General features: G+C 39.2%; 2 protein-coding genes across 4 annotated transcripts in view; one reads left to right on the top strand and one right to left on the bottom strand.

The window, feature by feature from the left end:
- The first annotated feature begins 1,570 nt into the window (after window positions 1-1,570).
- On the top strand, window positions 1,571-9,209 carry CUNH18orf21 (chromosome unknown C18orf21 homolog). 2 transcript variants are annotated; one of them, XM_024213358.2, is made up of 5 exons: window positions 1,571-1,680; window positions 2,124-2,146; window positions 3,025-3,224; window positions 7,526-7,722; window positions 8,240-9,209. In XM_024213358.2, exons 1-5 carry the CDS (start codon window positions 1,601-1,603, stop codon window positions 8,394-8,396), a joined length of 657 nt encoding a protein of 218 aa, XP_024069126.1. In that variant the 5' UTR covers window positions 1,571-1,600; the 3' UTR covers window positions 8,397-9,209. The 2 variants fall into 2 exon arrangements, with proteins under 2 accessions (XP_024069126.1, XP_024069127.1); XM_024213359.3 differs by lacking the exon at window positions 1,571-1,680 and adding an exon at window positions 1,983-2,001.
- A 2,606-nt stretch (window positions 9,210-11,815) lies between these two features.
- RPRD1A (regulation of nuclear pre-mRNA domain containing 1A) overlaps window positions 11,816-23,513 on the bottom strand; it is a 66,747-nt gene continuing 55,049 nt past the window's right edge. For both annotated transcript variants that reach the window (XM_024213361.2, XM_024213360.1), the window contains one exon: window positions 11,816-16,933. In XM_024213361.2, the coding sequence (XP_024069129.1) occupies window positions 16,784-16,933 (150 nt within the window). In that variant the 3' untranslated portion in view covers window positions 11,816-16,783. The remainder of the gene's footprint in view (window positions 16,934-23,513) is intronic.

Here is a 23,513-nt window from a genome sequence, read left to right as displayed (position 1 = left end):
CGAGCGCGCCGGCCCCAGCGGCTCCGGCCCAGCTTGGCTCCAGCCCGGCCCCCGCGGCACGGCTCGGGTCAGGCCCGGCCCAGCCCCCGTGGCGCGGCTCGGGTCTGGCCCAGCCCCGTGGCTCTGCTTGGCTCCGGCTGCCGAGCGGCTCTGGGCCGTACCCAAGCCCGGCGACCCCGGCCGGAGCGCGGCTCGATTCCCCAAATATGGTGACAAATTAGACGCTGAGCATGTGGGCAAGCCCCGCCCCCAGGAATCAGGCCCCGCTCTTGCTAAAGCGGGCCCTGTAGCTAATCTGCAACTGCTAGCAGTAAATATCTCCAATGGCTGGTGATGGGACACTAGATGGGGAATTCTTTCCCAGGTGTCTGGCTGGCAGGTCTTGCCCACATGCTCAGCGTCTAATTTGTCACCATATTTGGGGTTGGAAAAGAATTTTCCCCTGGATCAGATTGGCAAAGACCCCCCTTTGCCCCCTCCCCCTTTTTTGGCCTTCCTCTACAGCATGGGGGGCAGGTCACTCACACATTTAAACATGCTTAATATTAGAGAAAGCAACTAAAAATAGAAAGGTTTACTGTTTATACTAGATGATTGTTTATTGTTAAAAACATTCAATGATTTTTAAAATGTGTTTGCTTCATTCTCACATTTCCTTGCCAAAAGCTGTCTCCTTTCTGGAAATGACAAGGAGAACATGTGACACAGGGATGCAGCAAGGCACTGTGGTAAGGCTCCCGTAAAACACCACATTTTGGCCTCTCATTGCAATATTGCTAAGTTAACTAGTTCCATTTTTGGGCAGGTGGCTATTTCATCAGCATCACTGCAGCTGGGATTCTTGGTAATTAATTCTGCACCCGCACATGTATCTGACAGGCCTTTCCCGTGCGGTGGCGAGCGCCTGCTCAGCGTTTCAGCAGATTGACTTCTGGGCATTAGCTAATTAAACCCCATGATCAGTGCCACAGTGACCAACTGCAGGGCAGAGCAGATCACTGGGCACGGGGCCGGCCACCCCCGCCTGTGAGGATTCACGGCTTGCTGGGGGCCGCCACAACCCTGCTAGAAAAGCCAAAACTCCGCAGTGTAAACCGGCCCCGGGAGCTGCTCAAGGGGCCCCTGGCGCGCGGATGCCGCTGCAGGCCCCAGGAACAGACCGCGCCTGCGCAGCACGGGGGGGGGGGGTCCCTGCCCAGGCGAGTCCATGGGGGGCGGCCGGCCGGGGGGCCCTGGAGCGACACACCCAGCGCGCGGCACCGAGTCCCGGCTCCCCGCCAGCCAGGGCAGCGCGGCCGCGCTCCCGCCCAGCGTTACGCGCCCAGGAACCCCTGCCCCGCCTGCGCCTCGCACAGGAAGGGATTTTTTTGAGGACGCCTCGGGGCTGAGCGCGCGAGGCGGGGGGAGGGGCCAGGCCCGGCAGCGACCCCGCCCGACGGGCTCTTTCTCCCTCCCGCCGTCCCGCGGGGGAGGCCGGAACGTTTGTGCCGCGGCTGCTGTTTCCGCCTGGACCCTGCGCCGCGCTTTCACACCGGAAGGAAAGTCGGCGGCGCTGGACCGGTCGCGGCGGGGTGCGCGCGCGCCTCTCGCTCTCGCGGGGATGTCGAGGCGCCGGCGGTTCCTGGAAGGGGCGGCTCGGGCGCTGATGGGCACGTGCCCGGCTCAGGCCCGATTCCTGATGTAAGAGCCTGGCGCGCGGTCCCCCTTTCCGCGGGGGGGGAGAAGACCTACGGCATTCTGATTTGTGACGTAATGAGTCAAGGCCCCGCACCCTCGTGTTCAACCACCACGTGGCCCCGGTTTCTTGACGCCTCCAGGGGCCCGGGCTGTGCGGTGGCTGGGTGAGCCCCGCACGTTTGGGCCGAGCTGCTGTGACTGCCCTGCACCAGGCTGACATCTGTCCACCCCCGCAGCCAGCTGTCCGTCTGTCCTGTTGCCCCCCTCGTGGCTTTCCACCTTCTCTCCACAACACTTCCTTGTAGGGGACAGCCTGTACCCAGGGTAGGAGCCCATACATGGGGTGGCTCAGTCTCAAACCAGTGCCTCCTGCTGCCCGAGTTTCAGTGACTGGTGTGCAGTGACTTGTCACTTGGTCAGTAACCCTGTTCTTTTTCCTCCCCCAGGTGGACGCTTCATTCCAAAAAAGGCAAGTTTAAACAATTCAGTGGTTTTGGTTCTTTAAATCGGAGCCAGACAGGCAAGCTCAATTCACAGCTTTTGAACTGCTCAGAACACGAGGTGACTTTTAGAACATGATCACTTCTTCTCCTCCACCCTCAAAAACAGGGTAACAGAGGGAAATTCTTTATCAGAGGGAATTAGGAAATATTTTCCCTTTGGTAGAATCTTCTGTGGCTACCACTTATGTCTGATTTCATGTTATCCGGAATGGGATGCAGTGAGGCAGATGTGGGACCATCTCTCCATATTGTATCCATTCACATCAAGCCTGAATTTGGCCTTTCATCAGCCTGTTTTGATTCTAACACTATTATATTTTTAACTAAATTTCAGTCTTGGAAGAAGCTTAGCAAGGGCAGGCCACCTTTGACTTCAGTAGGGTTTTATGTTGAACAGGAGTGTGCCTCATGGAGTTTCTTGCAGGAATGTGGTTCTCAGAATATAAGATTTTGAAGAAAGATGGAATGTATTTTTCTGGTACAATTACCCATTGGACAGTGCCTTATTATGTGTAACTGTACACACAATACTATAGGATTATTTTTTAACATTTTAGCATTTGGCTTCCTCTTGAGTTTTTGCTAAGTATGAAATGCAAAATCAAATTAATCATGTATTTCGTGCTGACATAGGAACACTTCTAACAGAACAGTTTGAACAAAGTACTTGTACCTGAATAATATTTTTAAAATGCTAGAAAAAAGGTTGCCATGCCCTTATCAATGCGCAATTTACAGTATGCTGTAAATTAGTGGTTTAATAGCTGTACTATATGTTCACCTCTAAAACATACAGAGAGACGTTCATTTAGGGTTTCACTGTGTTACCTTTATTCGTCTGTAGATAACAAAACCAACAGAGAAAGGATATGCCCCTACTGTTTCCAGTTTCTGGTTCCTGATAACCACAGAGTACGTCTCAAACCCAAGATGAAACTGACTCCACGGATACAGAAACTTCTTAATCGGGAGGCAAAGAACCATAAACTCAATTTGAAACAGACAAAGCTTTTGAAAAAGTACAAGGACTCAAGAAGTGTTCTGGTAAGATTGCTATTCCAATTAACACGATAACTGGGTTTGTTCATTCCCTGGAGCATTTATTTCCCTCGAGAGAGGGAATAAAAGAAGATAGGAAGCTTTTCTGTTTAGAAATTGAGCTTGCAATCCATAAGATTATTTCATCAGAACATAACAACTTTCTCTATGTAACTTTCCTGTTGGGGTAACTTCTATATATATCTATATCTATATCTATATATCTATCTATATACACACACACACACTTTTAAAACAAAAAAACTGACTCTAACAACAAGGAGATGAGAAAACGGCAGGTGGAAAAATCCCCAAACCTCGAACACATGGCTGCAAAAATGTATAGAAGCCACAATCTGCATATTCTAAAATTTAAACTAAAAAACAAACCACTTGTGAAGATCACTTTTTGTTGAGAATGTTCCTGGTGTAAAGTGTACTGCTAGTCCATTTGTGCGGTTTTGCAGAAGTGTCTCCAGCTAAACTAGCAGCAGCAAAGATGCTTGTCTTTTTCCACCCTCTTCACTCAAGAATGTTATGACCTGCAGAGCCTAATTGGGGCCAGGTAAATCCTAACATCATTAAGTAGAGGTTGATTTCCTCTTTTTTTAAGAAAAGGGGGAAAACCTAAGCTGAAAAGCTGTTAAAAGTTAAGATTCCAGCAGTTAAAAAAAAGTCCATCACAGCCAAATTAGTGTAAGTGTATAAGCTGAATGTTACTGTTTGTCATAAAATGTCTATGATAAAGCATACAGCACGTGTAACATAATCCCAGTTAAGGTTGCCGTTGGAACATTAACTCTTATTGCCTGACTTCTTGTTTTCTTCTTTATCCATTTGAGATATGTCTGCCCAGTGTTTTGGAGCCCATGGGAGCGAGCCTCTCAGCCCAGGTTGATAGACTTAGGTAGTGGGGCTTGTGCTAGTGCTCTGAAAATAGCTGTATAGACAGGGCTTTGAAGCTGTGGCTCAGGCGCTGAAACCCAGGGAGTGCGGGGTGTTTCATACTCTGAGTCACACTTCAAATCTCTGTCTAGACAGCTGTTTTTTGAGTACTAGTGAAAGCTCTGCTAGACCAAGTCTGTCAACCCGGGCTGGGATGCTCACTCACGTGGGCTGCAAAATGCTGTGTAGACATACTCATGGAGGCCTGAAGATTTCAAGGACAGCTATGCCTGGAGGAAACACTTGTCACCAGTCTCCCGTTTAGAAGTCTGTTGTGAAGCTGTGTACCTAAATGAGAGTAAATTATTTCTGGAAGAGATCAAAAGTTCATACACACACAGAAAGTGCTTAGTAACATATTAATACTGTCCCAGTTGCTTATATTTTGAGGGCGAGGATATCCATAGTGACATGTAGTCTCACATGTCAGACAATGAGACAATTTTGTTGGTTTGTTTTGTTTCTTTGTCAGCGTTTTTCAAATTGAGTGTGAACTGCCTGAGCAGCTTCTGATGTCTCCAAGAGGAAGCTCAAACAATCTTGAGTTGGGTGGCCATTTTGTGTGAGACTTCCCTGACCAGTGTTTAATATTCAGTAATGAATAGCCAATCAATGAGTTCTTGTTTGCTGAGTAGAAAGTGGAAACGATCCAGTAAGAAGGAAAAATGAATAACTGGCTTCCCCTGTCTACTGGGTTAAAATATACATTTCTACCCCAGAGCACAGTGCTTTATCACCAATAAAAGGCACTTTACCCAGTGCTGCAAACCAGTGTGCATTAGGGGAGGTCTCAGAATGCTTTCTGGGCTCGATTTTTGCTCTCATTTACACCAATGTGTAAATCCAAAGTAACTTAATTAAAATAATGGAAAATAGTCATTAAGGGGCAAGGGAAGACACTTGTTAACACAAAATATAGTAAGCAATGCTAACATGTTTCACATTACTGCATGATCTTCATTATATTCCAGAACGATTAAAATGGAGAAGTGTTCAAGTTCTGAAGCTGTCATGCAGAGAATAACTATATATACCTTTAATGTAGTGCTATAGAGACATACAAATCTATTAAAACAATTATATAGACAGATGTCTTAATAAATGAAGACGACCATCCACTGGGCACAACATTGAGTCTTTAGAGCATGTCCTGCGGTCAGATTGGACAGCTTTCTAAGAAATGAGGAAACTACTGATTATAATTTCCTGTGCCAGAATTTGCAACAATAGAAATCTGAAGCACCAACAACAAGATTGGGTTGAGGAAGTATCATAATCATTAACTAGTATCACTTATATGTCAAAGCTATAGGCACTTCAGATAGACACAGTACAAAACTAACAAAATGAAGCAAATTCCCTCCCCTCAAAATTTTAGTTTCCATTTGAAGGGCTCACGGATCACTGTGAACTTGGAAATTTTGCTTTTATTATTCACTGGTGTGATATTACAAACATTTAGGATAGATTTGAGGAACTGTCATTTTAGACAGCTGATATTCAGTGTGTCTCTTCCTGTTCCAATAATGTGGGTGGTCTTGCCCAAACAAACTTAAGTAATGATACTCAGGAGTAGTTGGCAAGGTGTGTATGTACTGCTATGTGTACTCCCCCCCCCAAAAAAAAAACCAAATATTGATGTACACTGTGACCTGCTGCAGAGCTGTAACAGGTTTTTAAACAAAAATATACATTTGTTTGTTAGCTGGACAGATTCTCAGAATGTAGCAGGCATCCATATAAATGTGAGTTTATAGTTTGTGGTTCATTCTAATCTCCATGCAATGTCCTTGAATTGGGATTTAAACATAGTAATAATACCATCTGCTCTGTTTCAGACAGACTGACAATCTCATTAAGATCTGTCCAAGTTAAGATCAAGATTGACTTACATACTTACTGTTATTTGGTTGCAATTTGCTACTTGGATTGTGCTTGAAATGTTTCTGGTATTGTATACTTAAAATACTATCAGGAACTGACAGCTCCCAAAATTACCATTGTAGAGCCATATAAGCTCCTACTGTAGAAAATGACACATTAGGAGCAAGGTTGACTGAGACTTAAACCAACAAGCTGACAGGCTATGTTTACAAGACCTTTCTTAGCCATTAGCGATATTTTATATCTTGGTTTAAGCATTCTGCTAACTTTGCAATTTGCATAAAATTACCTTATTCTATTTTGCAGTGTTCTAAAACTCCTAGAGGTATCATCTGTACATTATTTTGCAGATATGTTTCATCAGTTAATGGAAGATCAGCTGTTAACAAGATTTTTGCCTAAGTCATTGGTTCCCAAACTTTGGGTTGTGGACCACTGGTGGTCTTCTGTGGAGAGCTGGCAGATCACATTGTTTTGATTCTCCTTGTTTCTAGCTGAATTCATTAAAAAGAGCTAAAATAAATTTAAAAGCTTTCCTATTATTTTCTGTGAAAGCAGTTGGTGTACTTGTAAGAGATGTTATGTGATGGGAGCAGTGTCTCAGACAATCTCTCTATTAATATATGGTTTTGCCCACTCAGCTGCTTCCCCTTTTGACCCCACGGAACTTTAGTAGATACCCTCTAGTCCCACTCTTCCTGTGTGGTTCTCCTTCTCTCCATACCAATGGGTTACCTTGTTTCTTTTTATCAGTAGTGCATTTTTTTATTTTTGAAGATTTTGGATTTTTAATATCATTTTCTCTGAAGACGCACCAAAAAAGTGTTCCGGAGGGGTAGCCGTGTTAGTCTGTATCAGCAAAAACAACGAGGAGTCCTTGTAGCACCTTAGAGACTAACAAATTTATTTGGGCATAAGCTTTCGTGGGCTATAACCCACTTCATCGGTGCCACAAGGACTCCTCGTTTTTTGCAAAAAAGTGTTGTATATTTAAATAGAGGTGTAAATTTAAAAAATTAATTTTAAAATACATTTTGATCATTTTCCGGTTTCTTGTATGTTTGTGGTGAAACATGAATCCTACTGAGGTACATTCAGAGTATTGTACAGTCAGAGCCACTTTTAATGTTATCTAGTCTTTTTGTTGTGACATTGTTTTTCGTGTTTCACTCCATGTGTTTGCAATTCAGTATTAAAAGTCCCCTGAAATTAGTTTCCAGGGGATTGGAGTCATTTCTAGTCAGACCCTGGGGGATTTGATGGCTTAAGTGGTTTAAAGGAGAAAGCTAGAGGTAGATTTGATGTTGCTTTTTATGTCTCTCTGCTTCACACAAGTAAGTATTTAAGCAGCTTGATTCACTCTGTAATTTTGAAGAGCAGTTTGGATCAGTCTAAAAGTGTTAGTCACCAATGCCTTCTACATTTAAAATGGGGAAAGACTGACAGAAGAGCAAACATTTCCTTTCCTCTCTTCATAGCTGGTTACTTGCAACACATGCAACAAAACAACAAGACATCATGGTAAAAGCAGAGATTTTCTGGCAACAGCAACAAGCCGTTCTGGTACTCCGAAGAGTAAACCAGACCCAAAGACTCCGATAACTGCAAACAAAATGACACCCTTAAACCACAGTAAATCTGGATCTACAAGCAAGAGTCCAGCATCAACTTCCAGGTGCCTATTTCCATTTTACCTAAAGAGGCAACAGTGAATAGGGCACAGTACTAGAAGTCAGGAAAGGGAGTTCAGACAAGTCATTTAGTAATCTCTCTGATAATAAATATTTTATCTATTATCAGGGATCTGAAATGGAAGATCAGTTGTTGTTTTTTTAAATTGCAGAAGTCCAAAGGGTCTAATAAAAAGAGTGACTAGGGGTAAAAAGTATCACTTCTGGGTGTTTTAAAAAAAATAAACTTCAGCCTTAGTGTGAGATACCATTTAGGGTTTTATTTTCTAAGCATGTAATTGTGTGCACAAACTCAGTACTTTCAAACATATTTGGGTAGTTGTGCTTCTCACAGCTCACTTTCACACACAATGCATAAGTTATGTTTGCAGTTAAGTAATTGTGCACCTGAATTTTATGTACACAACCATTTTCAAAATCAGACCATAAAATTACATTATTCCTCCAGCCTCACTTTTTAATAAGAGATTTATCTGATTTTTGTTTTGTTTTGCTTTTCAGAACATGCATGTCTGGACAGTCACCATCCAGTTCTTTCCCCAAGACTCCCAAAAACACTAAATTTCATTTTACTCAGCTAAAATGGTTGCTTAATCTTGAAGAAAAACAAAAGAGCCAGAAGAAGATGGACCTGAAAAACTTCTTGTCTTCACTTTGAAATACTGAATAATTACAATAGTCATGATAATGGTTACAGTAGAAGTGGCTAAAATTGGGCCAATAAATGAACTAAATTAGTGGCTGCTTTATTAATTGTTTTATAAACTTAGAAACAATTTTTGTTAATACTGGTTTAATTTCTGGCTGTGGTAAGGCCTTCAGCATGTAGGGGAGATTTAAATACATTGTTTGGAAACAGTCTCTGTACTTTTATATAGATTCCCTACCAGAGGATATTGCTGGAATAATAAGGTAATAAGCCAAGTCTTGGAAGCCTGTACTTGTTTCACAATCTTTAATGGCTCTGGAATTAAAAGCCAAAATCTGTTCTTGGACCAGATTGGCTTGCGCTGTAGCAATCAGTGTAATGATTTTTAAAATAGGATCCTGTACCACAGTAGAACTTGCAGAGGATCTGCTTATCTCTAATTCTTTCCAGATCTGTGCTGTGAATGGTGTGGGTTTGCTTGTGAGTTTTACTCAGGACTTTCTCTGTGACTCTGCAGATCTGCACATAAACCTGATTTCCAAAGGAAATCTGTGCGCTCATCTTAATGAACTGACAAAGTAATTCTGAAACATTCCTGCTTACCGCTATTCAGCGGAAGTAAGTCTTATTCTGCAATTTCTGAAGTTGATGGCTCCAGTTTTACATTTGGAAAGAATATTAATTATTGTTTTTACATACAAATAGCTTTAAAACCAAAAAATTTGTCTTTCTGTAAGTTATATAAAGTTGCTTCCTTTCTGTTCCAGTCCTCATTCTTGTTTTGGCACCACTAAAGCAACAAATAAAATGATTCCACTTGTCCCTTGAAGTGCATCTGGCTTTTTAAAAATCTAATTAAAGACCACTTTCCAACAAATACAAGTTGGTATATTTAAAAAAAACATTTCAGGGAGGGCAGAGCTTGTTGCAAATCTTAGTTTTAATCTCATAAGGGCTGATAAGTATGTAATATTCATATGAATCTTCTGGAAATGGGTAATGTGGCTGAAATACATAATAAAAGTGATTTAGAAAGCCCTTCCTTCACTTTAGATGTAACTAAAATATATGAAGGGTCAATTTTTAACAATTTTTCTGGTAACTATGCTTTGACAATGCATTGTGCTGTTTTTCCTCTCTGTAGAGCTCTGTATTTATTTACATGGGTCACTTTATGGCTTGTCCTCTGATGCCTTTACTAATTCTTTAGTTTTGTTGGGAAGAAAAATGTATATTTTAAAGCAGTATTTTAAAAGGGTCTGTGTTGTAAAATCTTTATGAATTTTTTTTAAAAATTTTTTACAGTAAGGTGTGTGCCACTTTTGGATGCTGTGACGCTGGATCATTGAAACATATTATTGCCACTGTTAGACAGTTGCAACACATTTTATACAAAGTATGTCATGTAAGGTATCAATGGAAAAGTCACAATCTATCCAATATGATTTATCCTATTTGTAGGCACGTATCATCTTTGTATCTAATGTTAAATCCCTTTATATCCTATTTATCACCCATAACAATTTTACATTCAACACAAACACTTTGTCCAAACTATGGGAATGGACATGAGTACTAGGATGACTCCCAAATACGCCAACCTCTTCATGGGCCACATTAAGGAAGCATTTCTGGACAAATACACCATGAAACCAATGAAATACCTGAGATACATCAATGATATTTTCTCTGGACAGATGACCTAAACTTCATCATAGATTTCCACCATAGTTTCAACAACCACTCCCCATTCTTTAAACTCTCTCTAGAACACTCCCACATTAGCATCAACTTCCTGAATACCACAATCAGCTTCAACCATGGAACCTTACAGACAACTATATACAAGAAACCCATAGTTCATCACACCTACCTTCACAGATCCAGCAACCACCCCAAACACACCAAGAAATTTATCTACAGCCAGACACTCTGATACCACAGAATATGCTCTGAGGAGAAAGTCTGGGCTATACACCTTAACACACTTAAAACTGCCTACACCAAACAAGGACACTCCACTGGAGAAGGAGATCATGTCATGAAATGAGCCACTCAAATACCTCAAGAGAACCTGCTTCAACACAGAAATAACTCCCCCCTGTGACAATTACAACCCATACTTGATGAGGACCTCATCCTAAAGAAATCTTTCCTGAACCCCCTCTGTTGGCCTTCAAATAACCCTCCCAACCTTTCCAAGCTCATCATCAGAAGTAGCTTCACCCAGACCAGGATACACCAACTGAAAACCACCCGATCCTTCCAGAACAACAGATGCAAAACCTGCACACATCTCAACTGCTACAATGATCAATAATCCCCACAACACACCTTTCAAGATCGATGGGTCCTACACGTGCCTATCACAATATATGGTGTACCTCTTCCCGTGCACTAAATGCCCCAATAACAACTTTGTGGGTGAAATGAGACAATCAGTATGCTCCAAATGAACTCACACAGAAAAATTATACAAGACAAAAACACCCTATCACCTGTGTGTGAACACTTTTCACAGAGTGATCACTCTATATCTGAACTCTCAATCCTCATCCTCAAAGGAAGCCTGCACAACACCTTCAAAAGACAAGCCTGGGAGTTTAAACTCAACTTTCCTAGACACTAAAAATCATTGACTGAATATGGACACTGGATTTATGGTTTATTACAACAATTTGTAACCCACTAACCCCCTCCCACCTATTTTTTCTCCCCCTCCCATCCTCCTATGATTGGAGAGGTGGTAATGGGCCACTTCACCTTGAATGGTCCTTTGAAATATGTGTTAACTACATGTGCTAAACAATCTGTTCCACCTTGTACATTTCTCAGACCTAAAGAAAAGCTCATCCTAAGCTTGATAGCTTGTATCTTAAATCAATAGAAGTTAGTCCTGGCTATGACAACACTGCATTTAAGAAAACAAAATGGTAACAGTAATCAGTTTGATACAGCAATCATGCTTAAACTTTCTTCCATTTTGAGATATTCCCAGTTTCAGCAATTATTCCCCATTTTAAGTATGGGGAATCTCTCAAACTGTTAAATCTTTCAAAATAGAAGACACTAAGTATAATCATTGTCATGGATTTTTCTTTTTATAATGGAGTCTCCTGTCGCTTCAATTGATAATTTCTTAAGTTTTAAACAGTTTTTAGAGACACTCACCACAAAACTATATATTTTTCCTTTAGAACAAATTCCACTCTCATTTAAAAGTGCCATTTCACGCAACTGAGAGAGTACTGTAATCATTAAAATTATTATAAACTAGCCGCAGTCAAAATGGTGGCATGGTTTTGGGTTACTCAGAACAATATATGGAGGCTATACATTTCAGAGAACATAGGTTGGGCATATAAGCATTAAATGTTGATTTACGATGTTTTTACAACATTTTATTCTTTTAAATATGAAAACATTATACATTGAGGTGTTATTTAGAGGACAAATTACACAAGAATTACACATTCAGTGAGCAGTGCACAATAATGAAACACATTTTTACATTTCAAACGTCTTTCTTGTCAGCTTTCAACAAATGAGTAAATTTCTGTTGCAAACAAGTTACAAAGTGCTGTTATTGCATTTTTGCAAATTCCCACAAAAAAGGATCATGCTTACTAGGATACTTTTTAATGTAGTAAAGATTAAATCAGAATTCGATTTCTAAATAGTAAGATGGAGAAGTTGACCTATTAAGATAATTTGACACAGTGAGACAGGTTCAAAGACAGAATGGTCATCCATTTTAAAAAAAGATAATCAATATTCGCATTAAGATTTTTAAGTTGATTCTAGAATGTGTTGCTGACAGCCAGATCCTAACTGCTTTATTCACACAAATAGTGGGAATATCGGCATGAGAAAAGTAAGCAAGAATTAATCCCAAGTGTTTGTATTAATAGAAAACCAGCCCATCAAAAATAGTGCCATTGCAGCTGATTCACTAATCTTTCAACAATAACTCTATAACTTTCTATTACCATATGTACTACAAGTTTAATTTTACCCCCAGGCAGAGGGCCAGAAAACAGCCTATGCACAAGTTATATTCATTTAAGTTCTCCAGGTAGTGCATAGGCTTTTTGATGGCCCTCTATGGAAGGGTGAATTTTGGTGATCACTAGAGGACACATTTGCAGACACTGAAATTCATGGGTGTTTTGCCACTGACTTCTAGATTTTAAAGCATGTAGCTTTCATTGTGTTGGGTGGGAGGGGGAATCATGGAAGGTTGACTGGTTTAATATATGAAAGGTTGAAGCTGAATGTAAAACAGAGAAGCTAATGTTACTGAAATCTATAAATTAACTTTCTACAGAGGAGGCAATTTATCTTTTTCAACAGTTACAATTCTTTTGTAACCAAGAATCTTAAATTTGTTTGTAAGATCACAAAAATATGGAGAATAGGCATTTTTAGAGATTTTTTATAAAGTTTTACAACTATATGGCTTTATCTTCAAAGTCGTTACTTCATTAGAGTAATCCCGCTGACAGCAGCAGAATTACCTGCAAGTAGGTATTATTCATATGATTACGGGCTGCGGGATTATGTCCATGCTTTTTCACTAAAAACTCCTGAACTATATAATATAACTGAGTAAATAAATGTGTATCTCTCACCTGAAGGATCTAATTTTTTATTATTAGAAAACGCTTCAAGGTGTAACATTTGTTGAGCTAAAAAAAATTTGCATCTAGTATCCACCTTTGGGCAGGTGATTTGGATTTCAGTGCAGTTGTGTCACATTACCAAAATACAACTTTATCCAGATTAGGCGACTACACCTCATTTTATCTACCTGGGAACAATCCTGTGTACAGGTATATATGCTACATTTTGGTACCTGAGAACTTAAGGATACCTGCCAACCCTATGGGGTTGCTGTTGTGTCTTACTGAATAGTATGTCTCCTCCAGTGAATCTGGGAATGGTGTTACAGTATTAAAATATCAAATTCATTGATATTGTGCTGTCACTACCATAGAAATCAGACAGTTGGAGCACCATTCATCCACTACCATGAGATACTTTTAGTGACAAACAAGGAGCATTTTATCTCCCCGAAATTGTTTGTTTTCAAACTAAATTTGAGTGGCTGTTAAAAAACCCCAAACAAACAAAGCACACTGCAGAATTAAAAGTTCCGTGAGGTAAAAACATTAACAGTGAGATACAGCAAATTTTATCCAAAGAAAAGTATAGTTCTCAAACTTTCCACTTAAAATTATATCAAAATTAATGTTCATCTCAAGGAAAAGTTTGATTTTTTTCAATATATTTTTCCTAAATCTTGTCTTTAACCACTTCTAAATATACATCTATAGATACACAACAGTATTACTAAAACTTAAGAAGAGAATAAGAGTGAAGTCAGTGTCTACCTTTCTTTCTGTCCTTGAGGAGCTGAATGCTGATTTTCCTTGACTTTTACACATTGATTTCTGCCCTTTTTCTGAATAAGGCAGGTGGAGAAGGAATGAATGTTTAAACTTTTTACAACAAAATATTTTAAAAATCCAGGCTCTGATCTTACAATGAACTCTACATCAGTAGACCTCTACACCTAGTGACTTCAATGGCGGCAGCTGTTCACCTGCTTTGGAACGGATTGAGACTACTGATTTGTTCTGTGCATTTATGATTCATGAAATAACTGATCTGATTTTTGGTTTTAATTTATGAGAAATTTTGTACTATGCTTTACAAAAGGAGAGTTCTTCTTTGCAGCAATAATGTGTGTGTACATATACATTTATACAGCTACATTTTTAATGGATTAGAACACATTTAAACCATGAAAGTCTTAATCTAGGTCTAAGTTTTCAAATAGTCTTCAACTTTTGAAAAGATGACTATGGATATTTTTTACATACCCGACTCTGCTTAAGAAAACATAGCTAATTTCCTTTCTTCTAATTATTGTCCATATCCTTCCCACTCTGGTTTTCACTGTGGAATGATAAAATGAGTAGAAAGCCCATTCAAATGGCTATAAATCTGTTGAAGGCTGGTGAGCTCAGACCATCAAGCATCTTCCCACCCCTTAATCAGGTTTTTGGGTGGGAAACTCCCAATGAAAACAACTCTACATAATATCATCTCCTTGCAAATTACAGGGTAAAGTGTGCAAAAATGAATGTTGATCCTGTCAGATTTAATTCCTGGAGGTTCCTCCTTCATGCATGTAAACCTGAGAGGGACTTGGAGTGTTTTGGGACCAGGTGTGGGTTGAGAGGCCACGCCAGCAGCAGTCTAGATGGTATATTGTTAGGGAGGATAGGAAGAGTCCCAGGAAATATCATGTAGAGTCTGGCCCTCTTTGTAAATACCCAATTTCTCTGTTACCTTCAGATGTACAGAGAAATCCATGGGTGAAGGTCCAAACTCTCTGAGACCCCTCTGTGGGCCACCAAACCCTATTCTGAAGTAATGATGCTGTGCAGAAACCCTGAAATTTCACTCCATAGATTTTTCCATCTAACTACAGCCCATTTGTGGTACTTTTTGCAGAAGAGGAAAATCTGACTGTATGTGCTTGTGTCCAAATATGAATATTTTTTTAAAAAAAAGGCTGTTATATCCTGCTGATAGTTAACAAGTATTCCAGGGCCTGGACCTACTGAAGTAAATGGCAAAACTTTCACTGACTTCAGTAGGGCCAGGATTTGACTCCAGGACTATACTGAGTCATCTCAGTCTATTCTATTTTAAAAACTGCTGTTTTTAAGTATGTAATATGGGATGGGGGGGGTGGGGTACAGTGTTAATTGGCTGTAAACTTTATTTATGCTTACACTGACGTAAAAAGTTTTAGTTTACATGACAAGTATGAGTAAAGGTGGATATTTGTTAATATTGCTATGAATGTTTACAATGAAAGAGCTTCTCTAGGCAAATCTCTCGCTAGAACACTTAATAAAGTCTCACACGGTAAAACAAACTCAAACACTTGGGGTCAGATGTTCAAGGGTATTTAGGGGCCTATGGATGCAGCTAGGAGCCTAGTGGGATTTTCAAAAGCACCTAGGTGCTTAACTCCTATTAATGGCGAGTAAGGCACTTTTGAAAATTCCACTAGGCTGCATCTTGAGGTTCCTAAATACCCTTAAACATCTGCCTCTTAGTGTTTTTAAAAGGCAAGGGGTAAACAACTTTATTTTCATAAGTTTAGTTACTCATATACAAATACCACATTTATACGGTGATAGAGTTTGTTTTTAAACGCACATCCAGCAACATTTTTCTACAGTTTAATACACACAGTGGCCTAGATTTTCTGGGAGAAAGTCCCCTCCTTGTAAGAAAAGGAGACCAAGATCTAGAAGATGTTTACTGGGAGGCTTAGAGACAGGAGACCTGTGGCGCTCATTTGCCTCTTTAGACACGTTTCTCCATAGGAGAGGATGCTTTGACCCTAAGTTTCCACAGACAACAAAATTCTACTTGTAGTATCATCATGCTGTATAAGTAAAATGGTACTTGAGTACTTTCAAATTTTAATAATGGCCATACAAAAATAGGTATGGTCCTGAGTAACCACTGCATACTATAGTTAAAGCTGTGGAATGACTTCCCATTTCTGGGATCAGGTTTGTTAATGGAGACAGATGTGGCAGAAAGGGGTTATTGTACAAAGAAGTGGTCCTTCAATTTACAAAGCAAGTTGTCAGGAAAAAAAGCATTTCTATTGTACTAATTAATATGTGTAGTTTTTACTCAGTATTTTTAATGTTTACTTTTAAATATTAAAATTATGCACAATTTTGAGTCACTTGAGGTGTTCAATTTAACATGATTTATATTTTCCACTTTCAAAGCTGGTTAACAACATTTACTTTAAAATAAAGCTGTAGTTTTATTTGGGGATGAGTAAATTAACTTAATAAATAACCAGTAACATCACTCTCCACATAAAAATAAATTGCAGTAGTCTTCTTATAAACATAAGATTGTGATTTCCATAATGTTCCATTGCCTCACTAGCCATTGAAATGTGGCAACTTAAATGTATACTTTGATTATATAGTGAACTACACTGAGTAGAGGGTGCATAAAAAAAATAAAGTGAAAACTTATCAGTTTCATACAGGGCACCTGATCAAAATCTGTACAAAAGATAAGAATATTTTAAGATAATTACCCATTCTTTAACGTAATAATATACAGATGCCACCTTTTATAAATGTACCTATATGTTCACTTGCCAATAAAACTGTAAACAAACCAATATTTTAAACAATTCTTATAAATTATTTTGAGCTATTTTTTTTTTTACCGCCACTCTCCAACAATGTACAAAAATAATACTACAGGACTATCAATCAGTCTGACCTACCCCTCACTCCACAGAAGAGCAGAGGCTATAGAAATAGAGGTTCTTATAATCAATCATCACTGTAGATGTCTCCAGCAAATGGTAGGTGCACATGACTGCCTGTGACATTGGGAAGTCGAGACAGATCAGGAAGGTTCTGGATGCGTGACCTGAGTTCTTTTCGCACCTGGGATACTCTGGCTAACTTGCGCTTGTATTCCTGTAATGCAAAAGTAGTTGACGTTAGATTATTTTTCAGTCACTGTTGCTTTCCTGGTGGGATTTTCAAAATCTCATCCATAGTGTTTAACTGACATTTTGTTGATACAGACTCCCTTAAGCAAGTGAGGTAATTAAATATGTTTTTATAGGTGAGGAGTTGGACAACCAGATATTTTCCAAGTAGTTTATCACCTGCTGGAACCAGTGTTTGATTCCCAGATAGCTCAGGAATCACAACACTGCTCAAGAGATTGATTTAGGTCACTGTACATTTTGTTTTGGGGTTTTTTTCTTTGTCCTGTGACTATACAAAAGCTAAACAAGGAGGATGCCAGTCTTAGATAATACAATTGTAGAAATGTCTACATGTGACTAATAGCATGGGATTATTCTGAGACATGGTATTAAAGCTACTTGTGACTGATTTTCTTCTCACTTGCCCCATAACTCTACTGACATCCAGAAAGTTACTTGTCATTTACACTAGCAAGAGAGCTGCAGCCGCTCAATTCCTCTCAATTAAAGCACTAGAAATGCCAAGCGGGATTGGCCAAATGTCAAAAATGGTTAGACTGAGGTACAGGGAAGTTGAATGATTTGTCCAACATGCCACTGGGAATTAGAGCAGAGCAAGAAGTAGACCCTATCTTTCCTGCTCCCTGCTGTGCTCTAAACACTATACAGCTCTTATATTAAAACATTGGAAACTGCAGCTAATGACTGCTGCATAATCCTAGATTATCATTTTGATAACACTTTTTACAGCAGGTAGTAAAATGTTTAGAATTCAGTGTTTTGAACTATAACCAAATGTATACATTAAAAGCGTCTGTACTGCATAAATATTAAGTACATATAATTGTCCAATTACACTAAAAATGACACCCTACTTCTGTACAGATAAGCATAATGATTTATGAGACATTTCTATAATCACTATATTACAAGGATTACTTTCAAAGTAATTTGTAATACTGTAAGTGTATCTTCCATTATTATATTAAGCACATATCCACAAGATAAAGAGCTGTTAATAACAATAAAGGCCAAATGGTACTCACCTTACCTACACAATTATTTATTGATATATATTTATAACAGCACCCATCACTGAGGTATCTGAGTGCCTCAGAATGTCTTGAATAAAGTAATTAGATTTTGACCCTGTATCTGAATATAGGTTAACCATTTGTAATTCATACAATTATTTACTGATTTGTGAGGCCTCTTCACATGAAGCAAGATGCTATATAAGGCATATATTTAACGCTTTAAACCAGCACACAGTAATATACCATTTCTAAAATATATAGCGGGGTGGGGAACATTTGCAGATAAGCTTTAAAAGTGCCATGAGTCACTAGTGCAGAGACTGTAGTTGCAATTGCCAGCTAGGAGCCAAGTTTATATACACCATATACATGTCCACACAGGACACTGATCATGACATTTACAAGGTATGGAAAATAAATTTAAACACATCTCTGTATTTTGAATAGTACCTAAACAGAAGATGGACGAAAAAAGAAGTCTGACCCAAAAACCATTACATTAGTCCAGTCACACGGACCTAGATTTTCGCTGCTGACCAAATCCAAGATCTCCAGATTTTAGAGAGTTTAAACCACTGGTAGTAACATGACCTTGTTAATACACCAATATGGGTGGCAAGTAAACTGGTGTCAAAGAGAAATCCCAAGTTCCTAATTAGAAGTTAAACACATAGGTGCAAGGAGTTAACCTCAATATAATGAGACACGAAGATGAAATACAGGCCCTCAGCCCCAATCAACAAATCTTTTGTTTTGTTTATATTAATTGACACAGAGTCACAGACCATCCAAAATGACGTCTCAGGCAATGTGAGGTTCATGTAACCCAAGAGGGTCAGAAAACAAACATAGTTCTTAATGTCATCAAAGCAAAAGTGATCATTAGCAGTTCAATCAGAGTCCCATGAGGTACTAAATGCAGTGCAAATAATACATGATCTATAGTTAGGAAACAGAGCTTCAAACATTTGCTGACTCTATACAGAACAAAGATGTATTCACATTACTATGTTTCAATTATATGAATTATAAGAAAGCTGTATAGAATTGCATATCATTTACTGAAGGGGGGGGGGGGGAGATAGTGGTCATATTTGTCCAGATCACCTTCGTTGGGAAGAGGCTCTGAAGGTGGAAAATTTAATCCTGATTGGGTCCTTTGGACACTACAGCAATACAATGTACTGTTTAATATTTTATGTTACAGTAGTATCCATAGGTCCCAATTGGATTGACTCTGTACACACACATATACAAAGACATGGTCCTTTGCCACAAAGATCTTAAAATCTAAAAGTCTGATGATAATCTTATGCTTTCATCTCCATTTGTTTCTAGTCCAGTATGCATGAACACACACTTGAGAACTCTTTGATGATGTAGGTGGCAGAGATGTCCAATTAAAGGAAAGAATAAGGATTATGGTTCACAAAGGCAAATAATTTGGCAGTATGTATACCATTTCTTTGCATTAGGTTCACTAGTTTCAGAACACAAATGGCTAGAGGTTCAACACTAAGGTACCAGATTCTAAGGAGCGGACAGACAGCTTGAAGCCAGTAGATTTGGCTTCAGTAATGATATAAAAATGATATAAAACAATGCAGGAGAGGTTCAATGGAATCCTATGCAAAACCAAACTGTCCAAAGGAGCTAAAAATTGGCAAAAAGCCTAACACCACCTAGCCTAACTATAAAATAATATTAATGGTAACCTTTCCTTAAAGAGAACTAATGGGCTTAGCATTATATAAAGCCTAATTCCAAATTGCTCCCGAAAGCAGGAAAGAATTGCTTGACACAACACTAAAATTCCCTTCCACTTGTAACACAGCATTCCCACATTAACATCCATCTCAGGAATATTTAACAAAAGCTTTTTCCATTATAAACCTCATGTAGCACTAGAATTTCCATTACACAGAACAGATTTTATGAAGCAATAAATATTGTGGCATCCAATGACCTAATTTTTCATGTACTTCCCTAACACAGTCAACTAATATTCTGAATTTGTCCAAATGTTCATAGTGATTTTGGGTGCGCAACTTGGGGTGGAGGCCAATTTTCAGAGCATACATGCTCAGCAGTTTCTAGAAAAACAACCCCCATGAAGGTGTTTCCAGTTGGGGAATCAAAATTGAGATATTCAAAATCAATAATCACTTCTGAAAATTTTGGCCTCTGTACTTTGAATGTTTCTGCACAACTGCAGTCATCTAAGCATCCCTGGAGTGTTGTGAGATTGATAATAAACATGCAAAATAAACTATTACTAAACATATATACAATGATTTGCTATTTTATCATAGTACATATTACGTAATGGTGCGTACATATCGCTGGAGTGCTATCAGAGTGATATTCATAGATTCAAAGACCAGAAAGAACCATTGTGATCATCTAGTCTGACCTCCTGTATAACACAGGCCACAGAACTTCCTCAGAATTAACTCCTAGGGCATATTAAACCTGCAGAATAAACTACTACTACATGTACGCAATCATTTGCTATTTTATCATAGAACCTAATGTTATGTACACTTACATATACAACGTTATATTTATGTCAGGATATGCATTTATAGTGTTGTCTAATGGATAAAGCAAGACTAGGTGAGTCAGGACTTCTGGGCTTTATTCCTGACACTGTCACTGAGCTTAGAAACTCTGCACAAATCACATAACCCTGAGTGCCTCTGTTTACCCATACTTAAAAAAAATCCTTAACTTTTACCTAAAAGACACATTTAGGAAGTATTTCAACTTATACACCACTAATTACACAGTCCAAGATAGATATCCATTAGTGATATCAATATTGAAAGGGCTTGTATCCCTTCTCGGTTTCAAAGATTCTTAGGAAGGCCAACAAGGGTTGGACACTACTGTATAGCCTTCTACATTCAGAAAGGAAACAGAACATTTATTTATGGATTGCATCCCAACTGAAGCAGAACTCTTCACCCTCTCCTACTGCAATTTTATTAGAAAGGGGAGACTTAAGGGTTAAAGGAGTGAGATTACCCTAATCAGCCATTAGAAAGATCAATGTGCCTTAAATTTGACAAGACTCAAGTTCAGCCTGCTTTCCAGCACTTAAAATAAATAAATTCCTGAAGTAGCCTAGAATTTAGGGCATTAAACTGAGTTTTGGTATTTTTAGAAAGTTGTATACAAACAACTACAGATTAAAAAAGTACAGTAGAACCTCAGAGTAACAAACAACACCATTACGAACGGACCAGTGAACCACACACCTCATTTGGAACCAGAAGTTCTCAATCAGGCAGTAGCAGAGACAAAAAAAAAAAAAAAAAAGCAAATACAGTACAGTACTGTGTTAAACGTAAACTACTAATAAAAAGGGAAAGCAGCATTCTTCTTCTGCATAGTAAAGTTTCAAAGCTATATTAAATCAATGTTCAGTTGCAAACTTTTGAAAGAACAACCATAACGTTTTGTTCACTTACAAACATTTCAGAGTTACAAACAACCTCTCTGAGGTTCTCTATTGGTAGTGTATTGCTGATGATGATGATTTTGAGGTTCTACTGTATGTTAAAAGAATCTTATTAAGCTTGAAAAGTCCAGAACTAAAAAGTTAGGAAATGTCAGGAAAAACACCAAGACAGGGATCCAGTGGAAAAATATATGTGATCATTTAATTAATGACTATATTATAATGCACATGAACAAGTATGGGGGCAAATTAAGGTTGCATAGGCAACCTTAATTCTGACATTTCCTAACTTTTGAGTGTTTGACTTTGCAACCTTAATTATGTTCTTTTAAAGTAGGTTTTATATGTGCAATTTCCTAGGTTTTTTAAAAAGCAAAATGAAAGAAAAAATAAAACATAACAAACCAACCCCAAAATACCATCCTGTGGCATCATATTTACACCCACATGGACTATAAGCAGGCTTGAACGAAACTTTAGATCCAGTACACAGACCTCTGCCACTGGAGCTAAAAGAGTAACTGATAGCAATAGTAGGTTGCCATCCACTGTGTGGAGCAGCACTAGAGGGAGATAAGACACTCTACCAGTAGGCTTCACAGATATTTGCAGACAGCAGAGGAATAGTGAGACTCAGGAACTGGGGGTTCCATTCCAGGCTTTGGAGAGGACTGTACCCTAATGGGAACAGACTCTTCTGCCCTATCCCCTCCAATCCATCCTTGTCTCACTCCTGTCTCTTTCATACCCTTCGTTCCTGGTCCCAGACCCATTTTCTTTACCTAGCCAGCCCAATTTTCCACACCTCATGCTTACTCATCCCAAACCCAGTCCTCTTACCCAGCAAGTCCTGTTCTCATCCCTCCAAACCCCACATTGTCCCAGTCTCCTTGTCCCATCATTTCCACTTTCCCCTACCGCCAGCTCCTTGTCCTCAGTCTCTTTGTCCAACCAGTCCCAGTTCCCCACTTCCCATCTCCTCATCCAATTTTTCCTTTTCTCTTACCCTGGCCTCCAGTCATTCCCTTCTCCACTGGCTCCCAGTTCCAACCTCACTCCCAGGCTCCTTGTCCAATTTCAGTGGCTCCCTCCCTCAGCTCTTTGTCCCACTCTTTGCCCAACTAGACCCAGTTCTCCTCCCAGATAACAGTTCCTTCTCAGATCTGTCTCCCCTGCCCACTGGCACAGTCATGTGACCAGTGGCACTAAAATAGGTCATAAGTAATCTCCTGGTTGTGACTGAGTTTGTCTCTTTTCCTATAGTTCTGTAATAGGTATTTTGAAGAGGTTATGCTAGTTAAGAATTTGGCCATAAATATAATCCCATACCCCAGAATGACAGGTTCCCAATAGATGCTTTTAATTTCACTAAATATTCAAGTCTTGATCCCCTGTCAAAACCATCAGGAAGTTCTGAAACATCATAGTTAACACACGATTAGTCATGGAAGAACAGTACTGAGTAAATGGGCTGGAACAGAGTATTAACGCTGATGCACTGTACAGTAAGAGACAGGTACAACCACCACTAAAGGTCAGCAAGCTTTGGAATTGAGAGCAATGAAAAGGAAATTGCCAGCAGCATACAGACAGCTTCCCAAATTTGTGACCTACTGACAATGGAGCCATTTAAAGAAAATGAATTTCTGAAAGCTAAAGTGGGCCAGCTTAAAAATAGATTTGATATTAAAAATGATGAATTTGTTCTTCTCCTTTAGAAAAGCAAGTTTTCACAAACTTGTTTAAGAACAGTTGTGTGAAATACAGGCACAAATATTTACTGTATCGATTAGCTGAACTCTAAAATCGCACCTGTCAGACATATATACTTCATTTCAAAAGCCGTTTCCTGCAGGTTCTCATGAAGCACTGAATTTTACTCTGAGATCCATGCACATAACTCTGACTTAAGCAAAGTTATGCTTGTGTGTCCAAGTGCAAAAATTATCTCCAGGACTTAAATTGAGCATTTAGCAGAGACAACTGTAGTACATTTGAAAGTAAGAAATTATATATTGCTCAAACGACATTCACTATTGCAGGGGTCGGCAACCTACGGCACA

The sequence above is a fragment of the Terrapene carolina genome, unplaced genomic scaffold (genome assembly GCF_002925995.2).
Source record: "Terrapene carolina triunguis isolate 2854851 unplaced genomic scaffold, T_m_triunguis-2.0 Scaffold183, whole genome shotgun sequence".
Lineage (NCBI taxonomy): Eukaryota > Metazoa > Chordata > Testudines > Emydidae > Terrapene > Terrapene triunguis.
Note: the sequence above shows the minus strand (reverse complement) of the source record. Positions and strands in the feature narration are given on the sequence as shown.